The sequence below is a fragment of the Aricia agestis genome, chromosome 17, assembly GCF_905147365.1.
Source record: "Aricia agestis chromosome 17, ilAriAges1.1, whole genome shotgun sequence".
Lineage (NCBI taxonomy): Eukaryota > Metazoa > Arthropoda > Insecta > Lepidoptera > Lycaenidae > Aricia > Aricia agestis.
In genome coordinates, this window is record NC_056422.1 from 2,266,349 (window position 1) to 2,289,213 (window position 22,865).

At 39.9% G+C, this 22,865-nt stretch overlaps 1 protein-coding gene across 5 annotated transcripts; it reads left to right on the plus strand.

Annotated features, from left to right (window-relative positions):
* The first annotated feature begins 187 nt into the window (after nucleotides 1-187).
* On the plus strand, nucleotides 188-21,002 carry LOC121735195 (GMP synthase [glutamine-hydrolyzing]). Of its 5 annotated transcripts, XR_006036820.1 has the most exons (17): nucleotides 2,329-2,475; nucleotides 5,251-5,373; nucleotides 6,703-6,889; nucleotides 7,415-7,532; nucleotides 8,180-8,336; nucleotides 11,443-11,586; nucleotides 12,407-12,503; nucleotides 13,366-13,454; nucleotides 13,718-13,872; nucleotides 14,151-14,331; nucleotides 14,516-14,650; nucleotides 15,438-15,606; nucleotides 16,805-16,922; nucleotides 17,666-17,780; nucleotides 18,422-18,613; nucleotides 20,145-20,324; nucleotides 20,362-21,002. XR_006036820.1 is itself a non-coding variant. In XM_042125920.1 (16 exons), exons 2-16 carry the CDS (start codon nucleotides 5,272-5,274, stop codon nucleotides 20,244-20,246), a joined length of 2,061 nt encoding a protein of 686 aa, XP_041981854.1. In that variant the 5' UTR covers nucleotides 188-236; nucleotides 5,251-5,271; the 3' UTR covers nucleotides 20,247-21,002. The 5 variants fall into 5 exon arrangements, 4 of the variants coding, with proteins under 4 accessions (XP_041981854.1, XP_041981853.1, XP_041981855.1 ...); XM_042125920.1 differs by lacking the exon at nucleotides 2,329-2,475 and adding an exon at nucleotides 188-236 and having other exon boundaries at nucleotides 20,145-21,002; XM_042125919.1 differs by lacking the exon at nucleotides 2,329-2,475 and adding an exon at nucleotides 616-651 and having other exon boundaries at nucleotides 20,145-21,002.
* Nucleotides 21,003-22,865: the final 1,863 nt, after the last annotated feature.

Below are 22,865 nucleotides of genomic sequence, written 5' to 3' on the forward strand. Positions count from 1 at the left end.
CTCCAAACTGTGAATAAAATCAAAACTGAAAAGAAAGAAAAATTGAAATCTTGAAAAAATACAAAAGCAAGATTAAACTGAACGCATTTTTTATCTAGACTTTGGCAATAGCGTCCTGCGCCACCTACATTTCGTTTTCAGTACTAAAATTTTGTATTCGTTGTGTTGAATGGTGTATCACATTTTTATTAAATTTTAATGAGAATTGTTCTTCTGTTATTACAATATTTTATTAGGTAAGTCAACAGTTATTTGCATGAGATTAATGATTTAATTTAAACATAACACCCACGACAAAGAGTGTCGTAACTTGTAACATGACCCAGAATTTGGGTAATGTCAAAACCCGGTTCTAATGCAGGTTTCCTCAAGAAAAACTAAAATATCCTAGTAATTACGTGCATTCAACGTTGTTTGAAGTAATTTGTGAGTGATAACTATTCCTTAACCAAAATAAACACCAAAACAACACGTCATTCCTACTTTGGTATGTGTTATGTATTTAGTGCATTGTATTATTATCTGATTTTACAAGTCGTGGAATTATCTCTATGTTATCAAACTGTTTATCTTCAAATTCATCTTATTTTTTCTAAATCTTTTGCAATGATCACTTGATCGAATCTACAAATGTTTTGTATATTGAAAAAGGTTGGTTGGATTTCTAATCTTATTCGCCAATTGTCATTAGTTAACTATAATATATTGTAAATAATACCATTAATTTTACAATATTCTAATTTCATTAATTCATTAGGTATTTTCATCATTTTGATAAGATGTGTTATTCTAACCTCTAACATAGGTGGTGATAAGGTGCCCTTTACAGATTTGAAGTTCAGAAGTCAAAAACAATAATTATTTATTACATAAGAATTGAAATCGTTACTTTGTAAGGAATTATTTACAGTCAGTAAACACCGGTCCAAATATTTAAGTAGTGTTGTGGATTTTATCTATAAAACTATTACGGAACCCTAAATAAAGGGTTTCTTTGTTTGTAAGGTAGGTCTGATATAATAAACCCATCATATTGTTGGAAAAATTGCTCACTTTGTAAGCTACACACACAGTCATTATAATTATTATATTTCTGTACATTATATTTCTTCTAGCCAATGAGTTTTTATTTTCATTTGCTTTATAACATTATTTCTTGTAGAATATTTGGTAATGTACAATCAGCACATATTATTATAAGACATAGCATTTTGTAAAATATTGAATTTTAATCCTTCGATCGTGGATTCCTGGAAATCTATAATGTTATTCTATTGTGTCTCTCTCACCGGTAAGCTGATGCGGCTTGGTGGGTTTAGAATGTTTTAAAAATCTTATAAGATTTTTGAGTATTTGTAGTAAAACCATCATAATGTAAGGTTGTTCTTAGTACAAGTATCTTTCCAACCTCTATATAATTATATATTCTTTTCTTCTTCCACAAATGACTAGCTATCTGATAAAACTAAAACATTTGATGCAACCGAAGATGCGATGCAAAGTTTTTTAAATATTGATGTCCTAACTCAAGGTTTCTCAAACTTTCGGCTCCACGATCCCCTGTTAAATTTCCAGGTGACAGCAAACCCCTTACATATATTGAAATCCCCCCCCCCCCCCCCTCCCCTTTAGGAAGGGGAATTCACCGCTTTGAGTAAGAGTTCGAAATAGTCTGCCTGTCTAGCTGCCCAAAAATCTATCAAAGACATCCTTTTGAAATCGGCTTGAAGAGTTTCATTAACAGACATACCTACTAATGACTCCTGTTGCCACCATTACGTAAATCTTATCGCGAACCCCCTGCCGTCGAATAGCGCTAGGGGTTTGCGTACCCCACTTTGGAAACCCTGTCCTAAGTGACTGAATTTTTACCTTAATTCATCAATCCCCATACGGTCACCGGTGACCGAGACATGATAGAAATTCTATTGTGTCTCGTTTTTCCACTATCGACTGGTTAAATGGTCGTATGTGATTGAGATAATCATTCTATGTCTATCATTAACTTGTTGTTCAAGCAGATATTTTATTAGTAAAACTAATCATGATAAACACAAAAACTATTTTCCTTTGCATTAAAAAAAAATACATAAAAAAGTATCTGTAATTTGCAGTCTGGCTGAAAGGAAAGCATAGGTAAACAAAAGAAATTGTTTTCCTTTGCATTAAAAAAATTACATAAAAAAGTATCTGTAAAAATTTGCAGTCTGGCTAAAAGGAAAGCATAAACAAAAGAAATGTATTGGAATTTCACTAGTCACTGAAGTGAAGTACTACACATGCACAGCCCACATCACTCTATAAATAACTCACATTCATTCTGCATGTGTTTGGAGCAACATGACTTTGAAAATTGTACATTTTACTCTATTTAAAAATTCATAGCTAAGTTCTAACATATGATTTGACAATGGGGTTTTTTCAAGTGTTTTGTGATAGTGTGCGATGAGTAGATTCAAGAAGTTATGGAACAAGGTATGTTGTATGTTAAATAGATTACCAGATTAGTGAATCTATAGAAGTTGTGGTATAAATTAATGCATTTCTAGTGATTTGTTTGCATATAATTTATTGTTATGACACTATTATATTGTAATATTATTTGTTTCTGTGTGTAACATTTATGAAAAATCTATTCACAAAACCCTTATTATAAAATAGCAAAAAAAAGTCCAAACTTAAACTATATAAGACATAGTTGGTCTTTGAATAATAATAAGATTCTAATTACATCCTATCATCCTGTATTAGATAATTATATGTGCTGAATTGATTGTGATGAAATTTTGGTATTGATAGTTGATACTGAGTTTTAAGAAAAGTCATAGGATATATAGCCCAATCCCCTACCCTTTTCCCTTCCCTACCCTCCCCTATTTCCATCCCTACCCTCCCCTATTCCCTTCCCCACCCTCCCCTATTTCTTCTTAAAAGGCCAGCAACGCACCTGCAGCTCTTCTGATGCTGCGAGTGTCCATGGGTGATGGAAGTTGATTTCCATCAGGTGACCCGTTTGCTCGTTTGCCCCAATATTTCATAAAAAAGGGATAGTTTTTATAGCAAAAAAAGAATATGATTACCATGTGAGAGAGTTTTTGGCAACTTGTATTAAATGACCTTTCAACATGGCCCATAAACTTAAAGAATGATGATGATATTGTTCACTCATCACCTAGTTATAATAAGAGATTTTTACCATAATTGGCTTAAATGTTAAGTCAATGGCAAAGTAATTTTTCCAATGTAAAATAAACCTAGATTGTTACCTTGAAATGTTAAGTTCTTACATGACACATTAATTTTATACAAAAATTGAAAAATTATTAAAAATTTTAGGGGTCCCCATAGGTACAACTGAAAGTTTGCGAGAGAGACTCTTCCAAAGTGGTAAAATGTGTGTGTGTGCCCCCCCCCCCCCCCCCCCCCTCTAACTTCTAAAGTAGGGGCATGATAAGTCTAAAAATAATATATGATGTACATTACTTTAAAAAGTACCATCGAAAAAAAATCTAGCAAGTTGTTTTTTTTATACGTCATAAATGGTAAACCTTAAACCAACAAAAAAAATATTTTTTCATGTAACCTATGCGTGTGGGGTATCTATGGATAGGTCTTTAAAAATCATATTGAAGTTTCTTATATAATGTTTTTGTAACCTGAATAGTTTGCGAGAGAGACTCAAAAGTGGAAAAATTTGTCCCCCCCCCCCCCCCCCCCCCTAACTTCTAAAGTCTATGATAAGTCTAAAAATAATATATGATGTACATTACTATAAAAACTACCATCGAAAATTGGTTTGAACGAGATCTCGCAAGTAGTTTTTTTAAACGTCATAAATGGTAAATTAATTTTCATTTAATCGACTGAAATAAATTAAAAATCTTTTAATTTCATTAAAATAAACCTTATTACTGCTGCGGAACCCTTCATGGGCGAGTCCAACTCGCACTTGGCGGCTTTTTTAATTACGTAGCTAAAAAATAATATGTAATTTAGAGTTCAATATCAGGATTCATACATTTTTTCCTAGTCCTAATCTTAGAGTATTTCCATACCAAATTGCATCCAAATTAGTTCTGCATAAAGAGGTGAAAGTCAGAAAGATGGACACATTTTTACATTTATAATATGATCAGTATGGATTTTTGCCACTGCTTATTATTAAGGTGCTTGCATCATATTGTATCAGTTCCTTTTCGTAGAATCAGCCTTAATGATTTTACTACTGATTTTACTACATTAGGATATAATGTAATATTATATGTTTATAATAACAAAATACTATGAAGTGATTAAGGATGTAGTTATAAGGTACGCGCACAGTTTGTCGGCGCGTTCCGGGGATGATCGGGGCTCAGCGCAACGCAAAATGCGCTATAGCACACTATTGCTGGGTCGAGTCGCAACGCATTGACGGATTTTAACGCTCAAAGTGCCGGGGCGGGTCGGCGCGCAATGCATTGACGGATTTTGAGCCGAGGCTTGCCGGGCCGCATCGCGTCACATCCGCGCGCCGCTTGCTTTAGCACACTGTTGCCGGGGCGCAGCGGGTCTTGCCGGGGCGCAGCAGGTCTTGTCGAGCCGTGTCGCATTGACGGAAATCCGCCGAGCAAAAATCCGCGCCGATGCGCCCCGGCACAGCGTGCGATACGCGCATCCGCTTCCGTACAAATTGTATGGAGGCGGATTTTTGCGATGCGCCCCGGCACGGCCCGTCTCAGTGTGCTCACTCCTATAGCCAGATTTTATAGTTATCATGGGACTGCTATGAGCTATCATACTTTCTTAGTCAAATGTGTGGTGTGGTCTGTGGAGCTTCTACTGTGAAATTTCTGTAATAATTTTATACTTGTATGTATAACTTTTTATATGTATTTCTTTCTCTATCTCAGAATTGTAATCAAAAAATTGGTAAAACCAAGAAAATACATAATATAATATTTTGAGTATGACGACTAGAAGACAAGTTACTATCCTTTACTGAAAATTGAGATGATGTGTGTTATGTGTGTGGGAGGTAGTGTCTTAGTATGTTACACAATTTTGTTTTACTCTGATTTACTTAATTTCGGCACGATAAGTTTTACTCTATTACTAATCTACAAATAGTGTTATTTCAACATGATATGCATTAGAAATACAAGGGTAGTTTAAGTTTATAGATCTGAAACACACTGAACTCATGGGTGTACCGTGTACTACAAGACGCACTCTTTGCTCCTCTTCTTTAACTAATTTATCTGTTTCCAGTGCTGCTGGCGAGTCGGCGAGATGCACACGGGCAGCGTTGAGGGGCAGTACCGGGGCGCGAACGGCGCGGCGCACGGCCGGGACAAGGTCGCCATATTAGACGCCGGCTCACAGTACGGGAAGGTTAGTGAAGCACATAATATCAAAGATGATACTGTGGATGTGGTCTAACACAGTGGTACTCAACACTTTTTTATACGGGCCTTGCGGGCCGCTGATAAAGTCCAAGTGGGCCGCAGGTTGAGTTGGTTTAACATTTAGAGCGTTTACTGTTTTTTATATATTTCCATAATTTCCATATTTGAGGCTGAGAGACGTTAAAAATATATCAGAATTATTATATTAATTTTAACACTTTTCAATGTTCACATACAAAATTTTAAATTACAAGTTGCTCTATAATAGCAATTTCCTCCAAATCATTGCATGATTCATAAATTATGTTGCTTGTTGTTAGTTCCAAAAATACTTATAACAAGACATCGGTTGTATCACGGGGAGTGCTGTGAGGAATTGTTCGGAATCATACCACCTGCAACTTTTCGCTATCGTCCCACGCGAAAAACATACTATCCTCATCACCTTGATGAGCGGCAGTCTTCCACAGTGCGTTTTACGCGTAACTTTCTGCCGCGCACTGTAAAACTCTGGAATGAACTGTCACCAGTAGTATTTCCGGACCGATACGACCTGCAAACCTTCAAGAAAAGAGCGTATACCCTCTTAAAAGGCCGGCAACGCACCTGCAGCTCTTCTGATGTTGCGAGTGTCCATGGGCGACGGTAGTTGCTTACCATCAGGTGACCCGTTTGCTCGTTTGCCCCCTTATTTAATAAAAAAAAAATCGGATTATATACACGATCACAGTGCCGAAATATGCATGCGAGTATGCACAATAAATGGCCGAAATATGCACAATCAAAAGTCACTTATTATCGAAATTTTTTTGAAGAGCTTTCCGGTGATGCCGTTAAAAAAAGCGTCATTTTTTTATAATTTCATCAAATCCAGGATTTTTCGTTTTTCATACAGCACCAATAATAATTTTCTACCAACAAATTCCGATTGCAATCTTAATGCCCATGGAAGTTTAATAAATCGGTAACTACTTTATTAAATTTTTTTACTAATGTTGCCAACTACAAAGAAAGTATGTTTGTTTCTAGAAAGATATTACTTATCGGGTGTATTGCATTCTTTAAAAATGGGGATGGAGCCACATGTTTTAAGTGTTTTGATCTATCGTACCTCTGTTTTGTGGCCTCAGTGTGTGTCATGATAACTAGTTTAGAGACTACGAGGGCATAAAACTATCGAAATATGCACTATCAACGAAACATTGCCAAAATATGCACTATCGCCTAAAAAGTGCCATTATAATATGTATTTGCATATGCGAGTATGCAAATGCATATAATCCGATGTCTACTTATAACATTATTATTCCACCAGGTGATAGACAGGCGCGTGCGCGAGTTATGCGTGGAGTCTGACATCTTGCCGCTCGACACTCCGGCTTACAACCTCAAGGAAGCGGGGTACCGCGCCATCATCATATCCGGCGGACCCAACTCCGTGTACGCTGAGGATGCGCCAAGATATGACTCCGATATATTCAAGATTGGGCTGCCGGTGTTGGGTGAGCTGTTTACAGTATTTACTATGTAGTAACTAGTAACCTACAATGACTATCAATAATATATGCCACAGTCTAATCGCGATTTACCAATAACGACCCGTCTGATCTACGAATTGCGAGAAGCGCACAACCGCCTACCCGTTGCTTCACAAAAGAATCTAACCATTTGCCAGGCGATATAAAGAGTTGTGTGTGAGTTACATCAAATCAAAATTAATTTAATTCAGAGTCATTTTTTTACAATTAATATTCTTTCTGAACGTCGAAACTATGGTCTAACTATTTACCGGTTCGGGAACCAACCTGACGAGAAGAACTGGCGTAAGAAATTCGCACGGGGCGGATGGAAAATTTCTCTTTTGATGGAAAATGTATTTACATGTTTTTTGGGGTTCCATACATAAAGGGTAAAAAAGGGATTCTATTACTACCATTTTGCCATCTGTATATCTGTTACTAGACGTATCAAAAGAACCGCAATAACTAGAAACCTGAATTCACAAGTTACCTTTAAAATGTTCGCAGGTATCTGCTACGGCATGCAGATGTTGAACAAGGAGTTCGGTGGTTCGGTGTTGCGGAAAGAGGCGCGCGAGGACGGACAGTACGAGGTCGAGGTGGAGACCACATGTCCGCTGTTCAAGTGAGTTATACACCATAGACGTTGGTTCATAGATGGACCCTCACTCCTCTGGCTTAGGACTCATAGCACAACTTGATTCCAATAGGCATAATGTCTGTTTTTTTTTTCTTATATACAATGGCATATATTATGGTAACTTAGACTCTGATAGCTTAAAAATTCACCAAGGAATGATAATTCAAACCTCTCATAAAATAGATCTGCCCGAAACTGATTGTAATGCATTATAATTGACACCAATTGGGAAGACATTCATTCATACGGCCTTTAATAATTCAATGACAATGTTAGTCATGATTTGTTGACTTGACTTGAACTCTCATCTCACTCATCTGCCTATGAATATATTTCTGTGTTTAGCACATTTATATAAACTGTTGCTTACCTATACCTTTTTTTAATTAACACATTTTCTTCTGTGATACTACATTAATCGATACAGCTGCTGCTTTATAACGACCTCTGTGGCTCAGTTGGCAGCGCAAGCCGGGGGTCGCGGGTTAAATATATGTATGATATAATAAAAATCTTAAATATATGTATAATATAAAAGTATTAAATATATTTCCGTTGTCTGGTACCCGTAACACAAGTCCTTCATTATATAGCCTTATTCCTTTCATCTAATTAATATGTAATCTCCTTAGCCGCTTGGAGAAAGTCCAGCCGGTGCTGCTGACTCACGGAGACAGCGTCCAGAAAGTCGGTGAGCGGTTCCGCGTCGGCGCGCAGTCCTCCAACCACGTCATCGCCGCCATATATAACGAGCAGATGCGACTCTACGGCGTGCAGTTCCACCCCGAGGTATGTGGACTATGGGCATTTTCAAAAAAATGTGTACCCCTGGTTTTTACCTTGTCCCTTGACTTCGCTACAGATTATTTGTAAAAAATTACATACTAACATTTTGTAATTTTAATGTAGGAGCATAAACAAGTTTTCTTTTATTAAAATACATTCACGTTTGTATATAATTTTATTTAGTATGAGATTTATAAGGGTTTTTAAGTACCGAAACCTATTAAATTCACCTGTCCCCTTCCCAGAAGTTGTAACAAAATCTTTAATAACTATTTTTTTTCTTAAAGTAAGTTACTTAAAAAACTTATGTTAGATTCTTAAATACTTAATGTATCAATTGAATGTCTTGTTATTGAAAAATCTAACATAATTTAACTACAAATTAATTAAAATTATAATCATGAAAAAACAACCCGGCCGGAATGTTCGGTTTAGTGACCGTTTTTTTTAGTTTTATAAACATACTACAAAAATATTTTCGGCACTAAATGATAGCACTATATTTCATTGTACATCGAGAAACTTCAATTTAAATTTAGTAGTTAAAAATCTGCTACAAGACGCGGACGCAGGTTGGATGGTTCTTCAGGAACGGTTTATTTGTTCAGATAAGTGACCATATTTTGTAAGCATTATTATACTTTCTCCAACTGTTTTTACTGTTGACACGTTGCAAAATTAGTTTAGTATTTAGTATAAAAAATGAAATTGTGATAACTCTTATCGGTTATTTACAAACACTTTAAAAGTAAAAGAAAGTAATATTACGTGACTTCCGACTTGTGACTTTTCGTATGGTCACATATAATGGAACGGACAAGTCACAACAGGCGGAAAGCATAAGGCTTAGTTCACATTTTAAATAAATTATTTTTTTATTCACGGTTTTATTATGAAAATTGGAGATTTTTAAACTGGTACGATTAACGTACAAATATATTTTTTATTACTTATGTGTTAAGGTGACGCCGCGTTAAAGTAAAAAACCGTTTTGGATATGTTTTAGATTGCTAGTTTTCTATGAAAGGCCGGCCCGGCCTCTCACAGAAAACAAGCAATGGAACAGCAAAAAATGGAAAGGGCGTAAGTGACAAAATAGTTTTGTCGCGTAATTTAAAAACCATAAATACATTTCATATAAGCTATGGGCAAATTAAAGTGTATGCTTGAACCAATCCATGTACATTTTTGGAAGCTTAAATCACTCTTCTCTGTAGGGAAAAATAGGAATCCTTTTTTTTTACACAGGTCTATTTGATTGATTATTCTGTGTTATAAAAGTTGACCAATCGTGTTATGCTATGGGTAAATCAAAGACAAAGACATGATAAATACTGACAATGAACTTTAATTTCTTAGCTTTAGTTATTGCTGAGAAAAATCGATATCGCTACAGCCAAATCATAAAGGCGTCGACTTTACTTAACAATAACAAATATACTATTTAAAATTTAAGTACCTAAAAGTTTTATGTTTTTTAAAAATTTTGATTTTATTTCCACTACTTTTCTATCAGTAAAGTTGAAAATCATTTTGTGTCGTTGATATTTGCAGATTTATAATAACTAGACATCAGATTATATGCATTTGCATACTTGCATATGCAAATGCATATAATGTCACTTTTTAGGCGATAGTGCATATTTTGGCAATTTTTCGTTGATAGTGCATATTTCGGTAGTTTAACTTCCATGGGCATTAAGATTGCAATCGGAAAATGTTGGTAGAAAATTATTATTGGCGTATAATAAATAAATAAAAAGTCTTTATTTCAAGAAATTAAAAATCCTGGATTTTATGAAATTATAAAAATTGGCGCTTTTATTAATGTCACTACCGGAAAAGTCTTAAAAAAAATAATAAATTTTAATATTAAGTGACTTTTGATTGTGCATATTTTGTGCATATTTCGACCATTTTTCGTGCATATTTGCATGGATATTTCGGCACTTTGATCGTGCATATAATCCGATGTCATTAATAACTTAGGAATTCGTAGACATGTGAACACATCTTTATGATTATGAGATGTTCGTCCCTCTAATTATTGAAGTTAAATCTATGAAATCAAAGAATTTTTTACTTTTATAAGTAGTGCAACAATAAAAATGTTTAAATAAAAGGTTTTTGTGTTATAAAAACTCCTTTAAATATGTTAAATATTACTTACTCATGTAAAAAAATGAAAAATAACCTAGTGGTTGGGTCACATAGTCACACTATGGATTAAAAATAATTGCTACTCTTGTTGATCCTTGAAATTATCTATTTTTTTTTTAATAAACAATTAAATATGCATTTCACTAGATTAAATTAACGAAGAAATCCATTTATTGCTGTATTTTTTTGTATAAAATTATATTTTACATTTAGTCGCACAACGGAATCTGTTTCGTCGAAAATTCGATTTTGTTTCAATAATATCAGAATAATATAACGTTTTCAGCGTTCTTTTTAACTTATTCCATTAGTTCAATATTTTTCCTTGTATATGACATTCAAAAAAAGGTAAATAAATGACCTTAAAAAATATAGACATATTTTTGCAAGGGTACACGTTTTTTTGAAAATGCCCCTATATGTAGTTGCAAAACTTCTGAAAAATTCCGAATAATTCCGGAATACTTCTGGGAAAGTTTCTTTAAATTTCAATTATTCAAAATGAATTTAATAAAAAAAATATATGAATTTTTATTTATGCTGAAAAATCGTATTTTGCATCAATCATCGATCGCCGCCGCGCATAGAGCGTAGCCCGCCGGCCGCTATCACCGCTTCGCACGCGCCGACTGCCACGGCGAAATATTCGACGGAAACATTCGATTGCGGGGTACGAATCTTTCCGCGGGGTGAGGGAAAACTTCTCCGGGGAGCATCTCCCTTCCGCACCGCCATCGCCCGCTCGTACGGGCGAGCGAGGCATGCCAATTTAATTTTGATAGACTGCTTCATGTACAACGACAATATTCGGGCTGTAAGGACCACTGGCATATATTTCATTGATTAATGATTATAGTAAGTATACATATATTTTATCTGTAATACAGTTACAGAAACAGTGTTTTAGTGGGGTGTGCAAATGTGGATTAAAATATTGTGTTGTCCACAGGTCGACCTAACGCCGAAAGGAAAGCAAATGCTGTCGAATTTCCTGTTCGACATCGCCGGTCTTTCGCGATCTTTCACGCTGCGATCTCGCCGCGACTCGTGCATGCAGTACATACGGGAGACCGTCGGCGACAACAAAGTGCTGGTACGTGTTATATACCCATCTCTGTCGCACTCGGTGTTCCACATCGCGGGTCATATCTCCCGTCTCTTTCACGCTACGGTCGCGACGCGACGCGTGCGTCCAGTACATACGGGAGACGGTCGGCGACAACAAAGTGCTGGTACGTGTTATATTCCCGTCTCTGTCGCACTCGGTGTTCCACATCGCGGCTCATATCTCCCGTCTCTTTCACGCTGCGGTCGCGTCGTGACGCGTGTGTCCAGTACATACGGGAGACGGTCGGCGACAACAAAGTGCTGGTACGTGTTATATACCCATCTCTGTCGCACTCGGTGTTCCACATCGCGGGTCATATCTCCCGTCTCTTTCACGCTGCGGTCGCGTCGTGATGCGTGCTTCCAGTACAAACGGGAGACGGTGGGCGACAACAAAGTGCTGGTACGTGTTATATCGCGGGTCATGTCTCCGTCTCTTTCGCACTTAAACGTCATGAGTCAAACTAGCTTGTTTCCTAGCTTATGACGCATAAGATGCGTCGCACTTTTGCGGCATTTCATCTTTGGATAAAAAGAAAGGCTTTGCTATTTATCTGAAAATTAAATTATGAAATGACAGACAAAAGTAACTAATTTTATTTGTACCTAAAAACATAGACTGCAGAAGTTTGCAGTCATCAACATATCCATAAATAACGGACGACGGGACGACTGATACATAATGGACGTGACATTCATAAGTTTTGTCATTCCCAAATGTAACAGTGTGACATAATGTGTAAATAAATTATTTTGGTTGATTGATTCGTTGATTGATTGATTGCTTGATTGATTGATTGGTACAGGTGTTGGTGAGCGGCGGCGTGGACTCGACGGTATGCGCCGCGCTGCTGCGGACGGCGCTGCGCGAGGACCAGGTCATAGCGCTGCACATCGACAACGGTGAGACCAATACCATAATTTTTCTTTTTTTTATGCGCAGGGGAAACCTTTTAAGGATGCGGGTTGGGGATGTGCCTCAGTTAAGCTGAAAAACCTCGGGGGTATGTGGGACGTTAAATCAATTTCGGTGAGGGCTGTCCCACTCGCGCCTTTAGGTATCGAACTGTAAGTACCCCTTTAAAGGGGCAGATCACAAGGGACTCACAAGCGAGCGGTGACGCGCGCGCAAGATTTTTTCGTCGCATATATCTACGTACTGATTTAACCGTTGTGACAGAATCATTATTAATCTGATAAATATGAACAATTGAAAAAAGTCAAAGAAATATTTCAATAAAGTAATTTAAGACTTTAAAAAATACACAAACATAGCAAATAAACCAATTTGTTACAAACAAACCGCATACTACACATAAATAAACGCAAGTTACTATGTTTAAGTTGTAAAAAATTCCTGACCAGCTCCTACACTATAATCGAATATAAAACTATTATAAAATATACGTTGGGTTACTAAAATTTGATTATTACTATAAAAAAGTTTGCTATTAGTAGCTATAGTAATTAAAAGTAGATTATTTTATTTTCTAAAAGGTGACAATCTTGATTTCGTCAGAAAGGGTACCTCTCACATGTAGGCAAATATAATTGTAGGCACCTAGCACTGCGCGGTCGGAATTTGAACTCTATAGTATCGCAGCAAGAGTTGTTATTTTTTTAAACGGGTTTCACGAGTTGGACTTCTGTTGGTACTACTAATATATATTCTGTGTTTCGGTTTCGTTTGACAGCTCGAGATTGTTGCTCTATTCCGCTAGGTAAGTATATTAACTTTGTTTATAGCATAATTTTTGTGTTGCAGGTTTCATGAGAAAGAACGAGAGTGCCAAGGTTGAGCGGTGTTTGCGCGAGCTCGGTGTGAGGTTACACGTCATTAATGCTACACACCAGGTAAATATCTAAATCTATGGTCGGGTCGCAGAACACAACTGTGAAACTACATACTTACATACGATACTTATATAATTTACTTTAAGTGTTACTGAATAAGTCAATAATAGTAGCGCGTTTATTAGCTTCGGATACTCATGAAACTGCTCGATTTTGATTACTTACAAATTAAGCCACTGCACGATTTCTACACTTTCTATTTTCTGATAAAGTGATTCCATTGTTCATTATGTCGGTATTTAAGCAGTCTTATTGATTTCCAGTTCCGTCAAGGCAGCACGGTGGTCCGCGAGGGAGCGCGCACGCGTCATACGCCTCTGCTGTGCCACACTACGGCGCCGGAGGACAAGCGGCGCATTATCGGCGACGTGTTCGTTCGCGTCGCCGAGCACATCGTGCGCGACGTGCTGCAGCTGCAGTGAGTATACACACACATGCACACGAACAAACACGTACGCACTCACGCACGCACACGAAATCGCACACACGCACGAATGAATGCACCGCACGATCACGTTCGAACGTACAGAGTTTTATACGTGCGTAAAAACATTTCGGACAGATTTTTGGTTACTTGGTCTTCCAAGTATTATTTTTCAAAGCGATTTCTTCATTGCTCCATACAAACATATTCAGATTTCAGATAATTCACTAAGAGTTACAACAGAATATTAAACATTAGTTGTTTGTCTTCAGGGAGGACCAAGTGCTGCTCGGTCAGGGCACTCTGCGGCCGGACCTCATCGAGTCGGCGTCTTCCCTGGTGTCCAGCAACGCCGCCACCATCAAGACCCACCACAACGACACGGAGCTGGTGCGGGCGCTGCGTCAGCGCGGCCGCGTCGTCGAGCCGCTGAAGGACTTTCACAAGGACGAGGTAGGGCCGCAGTGAAAAATATAATAATAAAAAACTTGAGAGGTGTCAAGGGATAGCCAGATGGAATGATATGGAACTAAAGTCTATTTAGGACCTAGAAGATCAATTTTATTGTGGGGGCCCGCTTGGGTTTTAATTTTATCAACCAATTTTTCTTATATTTAATTATGTATTCCTGTTATAGGTGCGTGCGATAGGCGCGGAGCTGGGTCTGCCGGCGCCGCTGGTGGAGCGGCAGCCGTTCCCCGGACCCGGGCTCGCCGTGCGCGTCCTGTGTCAAGACGAGCCCCACATGGACCGCGACTTCGCCGAGACACAGGTAATATTATGGACGTTGACTCAAATGGGAAGTTTTCGTTCAGCCACTACCCCTGCCGGCAATATTGCCCTAAATACTTCTGCGGCATTAACGACGCGAGTGTTTACACTCGACTCTACAGTCAGTAGAGGGCTGACTTTACATTCTCACGCTGCCCACTTTCCTTCCCTACACTTTGCCCAATAGGTTGATGGCGGGCCTATGTAATTTATCGCGTTATGTCACACTCGGCCGACAGATCAAGACTGACACTAAATTGATAATATAACCCAAGAAGTGCCTCGTTGGTCAGACGTGCGCGTTTTCTGCGCGCGTGGATTCAGCTCGTGTTTTCCCAAACGCTACAGCAGAAAACTTTTTACTTCCGAAGCAGACGTTTGAATTTTATTTCAATAATCTACTATTTTAAAATTTAAACCTAGTGTCTTCAACTTTTTTTTCTCTGCTATATTATGTGGTTAGGCCTAGTATAAGCTTGTCTTTTTGTCTACATTGTTGTGTATGTGCTTTGTTTAATTGAAGTGTATTGTGAATTTTATATCGAATAAATGTGTATTATTATTATTGACGTGACAACGTCTAATAACTCGATACTACGGGCTGCATGCACGAAAAAGATGCGTCATTCTCCCGTTACGCTCATTGTCGCGTTCCGCAAGCGAGAGCGCGGCACGAACGAGAGAGAGGCATGATCGGCTGGAGCGATCGGCTCAGTTCGTAGCTGTCACGTCAAACTATCGTCCGTAAATCGACTTTACAGACAACCAATTTTTTTATTATTTTGCAGGTGATCGTGAAGATAATGGTGGACTACAGCAGCATGTGCATGAAGTCTCACGCGCTGCTGGGGCGCGTGTCGTCGGCGACGACGGCGGCGGAGCAAGCGGAGCTGCGGCTGATATCGCGCGAGCCCATCGCCGCTACGTTGTTGCCGATACGCTCTGTTGGCGTGCAAGGTAACGCCTCCAGCTTGCTATGTAACGCTTCCGCGTGCAATGTAACGCCCCCAGCGTGCGAGGCTGCTGCTGCCGATACGCTCTGTTGGCGCGCAAGGTAACGCCCCCAGCGTGCGAGGCTGCTGCTGCCAATACGCTCTGTTGGCGTGCAATGTAACGCCCCCGGCGTGTGAGGGATCTGCTGCCAATACGCTCTGTTGGCGTGCAATGTAACTCCCCCAGCGTGCGAGGGAGCTGCTGCCAATACGCTCTGTTTGGGTGCAAGGTAAAGCCGCCAGCGTGTAATGTAACGCCCCCAGCGTGTAATGTAACGCCCTCAGCGTGCAAGGGAACTCATCCAGCAACATGTATGAAGTCTCACGCGCTTAGCCGCATTCGATGCCGTTGCTGCCAATATGCTCCGTTCGCGTGCAAGGCTGAATATATGTAAATATATAAGTACGAGTATATGAATAAATGTAAATGCCTACGCAAACATACGATAGGGCTGCTATACTGCCCGGCATTTTAATAAAGTTTGCCTTCTTTGTGTTTTCGTGTAAATTTATGATTGTAAATATACTTTTTTATACATTAACGAATAATATACTTTGGGAATTTAATATGGTGTTCATTAATCTCTATACATTTTATACAATTCTCTACACATTAACGAATAATATACTTTGGGAATTTAATATGGTGTTCATTAAAATGATGTTTTTGGAGCGGTACATTTGTTGTATAGGTACTATTAGAGAAGTTGATGAAGCAGATGGCGGACCTACGTCATGTGGTCGGCTTATGTCAATTCAATGTTAGCTGTGATCGGTCAGATGGGTTTAACTTAAACCAAATGACTTAGGTCCGCCATCTGCCTAGGAATCAACTTCTCTGATCAGGGCCCGATCTAAGGGGGGCGAGCCGGGCATTTGCCCAGAGCGGCAAAAATGAGGGGCGGCGAAATTGACTTATTCCTATCTTCCAACCTAGCCATCCACCACTTAAGTTTGAGAATTTTACCAGCTAACCTACTTTAAGTTTGCTAGTGGAAATATTTGAGTATTTTACTTAAATGTTCCTCCCATTTTCCCTCAACAAATATGTTTCCTGTATATGTAAAGGGCGGCGAAAATGATCTTTGCCTGGAGCGGCTAAATGGCTAGATCGGCTCCTGTCTCTGATAGTACATTAATCAACTATTTCTGTGTGTGTCAAGGCGACGGTCGCACGTACAGCTACGCGGTGGCGCTGTCGACGGAGTTCTACCCGCCCAAGTGGAAGGACATGCAGTACCTCGCGCGCATCATACCGCGTGTCTGTCACAACGTTAACAGGTGAGAAGACTAAGGATACAGACTGGAGATAGACAGACGGACAGACATACATCGAAGTCCCAGTAACGGGGTCCCGTTTTCGCGAGTTTTGTGTGAGAGCCAATGGCGTAACTATAGGGTGGCAGGGCTGGCAAAATGCCACGAGCGCCCGACCCAAAAGGGTCCCGGCCCAAGAGGCTGTAAAGGTCAGAAATTTTTTATACAATGTTTTATTGTTAATGTGACGATTTTTACTGATAGGGCCCGATGAATTTGCCACGGGCCCCGCATGTAATAGTTACGCCACTGATGAGCCCTAAGACAACACGGTTTTTAGGGTCCCTTATCCAAAGGATGAAAACGAGACCCTATTACTGGGCCTTCGATGTATGTCCGTCTCAAGACTCTCAAAGCTGTATCTCAAGAACCGCGATAGCTAGACTTCTGGATTTTAAAAAAGTTACACACTAGACAACAAACTTCTCCAAAACTACAAGTCCGATATAAGTGATTCTTTTTTTTGTTGTACTAGGTATTGTCCAACTTAGGGAATGCTGCAAGTTTCATCAAAATCGGTTCAGTAGTTGAGATAGGGAATTTCAAGTACCATTTAGAAGTCGGTTTAATTGTTTTTAATATAAAACATATTTTATATATTTATTGGAATATATTCAAACATTTATTATAAAATAATTGATTTATTCGAATAATAATGTTCCCTAGTTATACCAGATTAATTTATTTGTCTTTCTTGTGATGTCCAGGGTGTGCTACGCGTTCGGCGGTCTGATCAAGGAGCAGGTGACGGACATCACGCCCACCTTCCTCTCGCAGCACGTAATCTCCACCATACGGCAGGCGGACGACCTCGCAACGCAGGTAATATCAGAAAAGTTGAATCATACGCAGGAGGCCTACTACGAAACCGTTTTGAGATTCAAACAATCGAATGAGAATGCCACGCCCTACTCTAACAAACCTGAAATGACGTTGTTAATGTAGGTACTCTCCGTGTGTGATCTGTTAGAGGAGAATAATTCTGATTCGATCGTCGTTTGAGTCTCAAAACGGTTTCGTGGTAGGGCCCCAGATTGCGGACCTGCGTAATTTGGTCGCTTTATGTCAAACTCAGCCGACAGCTCATGACTAGTATTGAATAGACATCATTTGACCAAATTACGTAGGTCCGTCCAAATGACGGTGGGCGAGAAGTTGAAAATGGTTTAACTCCAAGCGGGCCACAGATATAGTCCTGAGCCGCAGGTCGAGTATAGCTGCTATAATACCTTTTTATTGAGGAACTAGATGACGCCCACGACTCCATTACGCCAAAATTTGTTTATTGCCGTGGGAACCGTACATATTGGATTTCCGGGATAAAAAGTATGTCCTTTCCCGGGACTCAAAGTATCTCCATACCAAATTTCAGCGAAATAGCTTCAATGGTTTGAGCGCGAAGAGGTATCAGGTAACAGACAGACACACTTTCGCATTCATAGTATTAGTATGTATAATTACAGGTGCTAGTGTCCTCGGGCTGCGCGTCGCGCATCGCTCAGATGCCGGTGGTCCTCATACCGGTCCACTTCGACCGGGACGCGGCGACGCGCGCGCCGTCCTGCCAACGCTCGCTCGTGCTCCGCCCCTTCGTGACGCAGGACTTCATGACGGGGACAGCGGCGCTGCCCGGCTCGGACGTTATGCCGCAGGACGTACGTACTCATATTCTGCGTTAGTGTTATTAGCGACGACGCGAGTCCTGCCAGTTCGTTCGCTGGTGCTCCGCCCCTTCGTGACGCAGGCGGCAGGACATCATGACGGGGACAGCGACGCTGCCCGGCTCAGAAGCTATGCCGCAGGACGTACGTATTGTGCGTTTTGTTTTGAACTGGTTGGGTTTAAATTCGACCGTATATATTTTTTTCTATTATTATGTAAGAGAGTTATGCTGACTGGACACGTCCATAGCTTTATGGACCGTTTACACTCAGCCTCTGCCGCTGCTCCTCGCGTTGCCGGCATTATTTCCCTGAAAACTTCTGCGGCAGTAACAATTTTCACTCAGCCCTCTACTTGCCGCGTCGGCCAGCGGCAGCGGCATTACGAGTGGCAGTGCGAGTGGCTATTTATATTCTCGCGCTGCTCATTTCCTGATGCCACAGAGCGGCAACAGCGGATCCCAACAGAGCTGAATGTAACGACGCGTTATTGTAATTTGGCTTTAAGGCGGGGATTAATCTCAATCCAAAACGATAACCTTGCACACAACCAAAGACCAAGCGTATACGCATCGCAATAAGATTCATTTTAGCTTAGGATAAAACTGTAGTTACTCTGGCGGATCTTCTCTATTTTTCTTTTTTTTTTTCTTAATATCTTTGGAAATAAACATTAAGAAAGAAAATTGTTCGGTTAAGGACATTTTAATATATATTTACTAACAATTTATTCAAATAAAATGTATAATTATCCTAGTTGATACTTATATTTCGATGAAATAGATTTTTATCGGAGGTGAGTTTGTAAATTAATTACAGCCAAAGTATTACGTTTTATTAAAATGTTTATGGTTTAAGGTATTTTAAATATTGTGCTTTATATCTCATATTTTTTAACACTTCGTTATTGGAACTAGGTAAACCGGGAGTCACGGAATAACAAATTGGGGTTTATCCTCGCCTTAAGGCCGGCCATCATCTTGCAGTCGAAAGCGACTGCAAAATGCGGTCGCCGCACGACGATCTACAGTTTTCATACTGAATTTATATCCGCAATACACGGACCGCTCGAGCAGTTCTTGACCGGTCGGTATGAATTTGATGACCGCTCTAGAGCAGTCGCTCCCGACTGCAACTTGCGGTCTTAAGTTTGTTATTATTTTTAGCAATATTCCGCGAAATAAACCTCAACCTTTAAGTGAATGAGTGAGTGTACGCATAGGCATGCGTACAGCACCTCCCTCCTCTCGTCCGTCAAGTCACGGACGTTGTTCGTAGAGTCCAAGTTTGCAGGTTCTTGCATGCGAGTGTACGCATAGGCAGTGTGGGAGAGGAGGGAGGCGCTGTACGCATGCCCATGCGTACACTCACTCATTCACTTAAAGGTTGAGGTTTATTTCGCGGAATGTTGCTAAAAATAATAACATAAGCTATGGATTTCCGCAAACGCCTGATTCTATTAACTTGCGGTCTGTCTATGGCCAGTCTATGGCCGAATATTTATCCAAGATAAATATTGTTGCAGGTGGTCGACAGGATGCGGAAGGAGTTGCAGAGCGTCCCTGGCATCTCGCGGGTGCTGTACGACCTCACGCCGAAGCCCCCCGCGACGACGGAGTGGGAATAAACATACAAACTCATTTTATAATTTTTTTACTAAGGATGATGCACTATGAGGCAGTGGTCGAGTGATCTGTAATCCTGAATGGCGCATCGTCGAAATCGAGCGCCGTTAGTCTGTGCTAACGGCGCTCGATTTGGACGGTGCGCCATTCAGGGGCCGTACCACGAAACCGTTGTGAGCTTCAATCGAATGAATCGGAATGCCGCGTCTTATTCTAACAAGAAATGACGTTGTTAGAGTAGGACGCGACATTCTCATTCGATTGTTTGGGTGTTTACACACGCGCGGCAGCGGCACGGTATCGCCGCCGCCGTGTGTAAACAGCCTTTGAGTCTCAAAATGCTTTTGCAGTAGACCTTCTGAGCATGCATAGGACTGCGTCTAACCCTACGCAGAATCAAACTACTACTACTCTGCTTTGAATCTGTCTCACGTCTTTTACTACCATACACGACCACACACAGTTTTAAGACAGCTGTGTTTTCTATTTGACCTCTTTGTGTTTGCATTACGACAAAAATCAACAATAATATAATCGGAAATCTAATGGTAAGTGATGCAGGCAATTTCGTCTCTTGTGTGCGGTTTAAACATTACTGCATGTAATATTATACCAATTTTTCGACAATATTATTAACTACCTGAATTATAAGAGAAGTTGATTCATTGGCAGATAGATGGCTGATCTACAGGTAGCATTATATCAGACTCTATTGAATTGACATAATCTGACCAAATAACATAGGTCCGTCAACTGCCTGAATCAATTTCTTCGATGGTTCTTCCTACTTACGTTAAACAATTTTTGTTTTTTATTGAAAAAAGGATAAATCTCTTTAGTTGATATTGGTTGATTTTGATTGCTAATTAAAATTTATTTGTTTTGTACAAAATTATTTATTTATAACAACACAATTATGTAGCATTTAAAAGTTACGAGATCACTGCCTCTGTTTGTTAACTGTTTGTAAATATATTGTACCGCAGAACATGTTATTGGTGTCTCATGTTAGGCTAGGACCGTTATGTGAAATCCTTCCAGCTGAAAAAAAATCTGCTCATTGGAAATAGAATGCAACAGAGTTTCAGACCAATTGCACCCGTAGCGTGGCTACAGTAGAAATACGAAAGTATTGACATACGGCGGCGATAAGCTGAAGGTGACGTTCCGATCTTTACCGCGGCTAGCGGCGATCGACAAAAAATCAAATATAATGCCACTTTTGAACAGACTTTTGTCGATCGCGGCTAGCCGCGGTAAAGATCGGAACGGCACCTTCAGTTCCAAATTCAAAATTTTTATTAAGCATAGAATAATATACAATAGTATAAAAGCTAGGTAGCGTACATCACGTCGTCTAATCCCATGCTAAGTAAAAACTTGTGTTATGGCAATCAGACAACAGATGCACGCCGAACAATTTTATCCTAATATATATTATTTACACATTCACACACACAATCACACTACACTTTATCACGTAAAGTCTCTTTCGGCGACGTGATGCGCGCTTCGTTCGGGAGCCTCCTCCACCTCGAAGATGGATAAAACTTGAGTCGGCACTCTCACCACAAAGGAACTAAAATTGACTTTGTGGCGAGAGTGCAAACGCTCCACCCTCAAGGTGTAGGTGGTCTTCTCGCGGATGTAGTTTACGACGTCTTCGACCGTCATGGACCAGTGCAGACCCTCGCCTTTGCCCGCGGGGGCGGTGCGGGGCAAGCAGCGACGCTTGCATAATCTTTATCTATTAATCTTTCGCTTGAGTCGATGGCCTCAATTTCATGTCGACGTCACGCGGTGACGCGGACGGGGAGCTGACGGCGGCGGCTGTTGCTGAGCCACTCGATTTCGCTGACGTGCAAAAGTTTATCTCCGCTGTTTGTCTATACTTTCGTATTTCTACTGTAGCCATGCTACGGGGGTTGCTTTATAATTGCGTAGGCAAATATCAAATCCCGGTATGTCCACCATAAGCGAAACTTGGCAAATAAGAGAAATATGTTTTTTTTTACTTTATTCTCGGCATTTTTCTTTTTAACTTTTGACACAGTCATCTTCTTTGCTCTTTCAGGATTCATCACACTAATTTGTATATACTGCGTTGTTCCATTTTTCTCACAAAATTCAATAAAATCGACAAGAGTTCAGTTTCGAGTATGGGTGTGACTTGCCGGGTTTTGATATTCACCTACACAATTGCTGTCGTATTCCGTGCAGGCCGAGAGTTATGTTTTCAGTGCCCTATTTTATGTATCTGGTGGGTTTTCGGATAACTCAGTCCCAGCCTTAGGTGTTTTTCCGATCCACGCGGCAAGAATTCAAATAAAATGCCACTTTATTAACTAGGCTTCATTTTGATTTACGCCAAAACCAAAATAAAGCCTAGTTCAAAAAGTGGAGCTAGATCGAAATGAAACATAAAGCCTAGTTCAAAAGGTGGCATTTTAATTGAATTTTTGTCGGCTGCGGTCGTTTGCCGTGTGGATCGGAATGCCACCTTTAGGCGTGTACGCACAAATGAACATTTTGTAGAACATTGTCCGCACTCTGTTCTACCGAATGCCGTGATCACATACTGTGTACACAACATAATATTGTTAGCTTCTCTGATCTGTTTT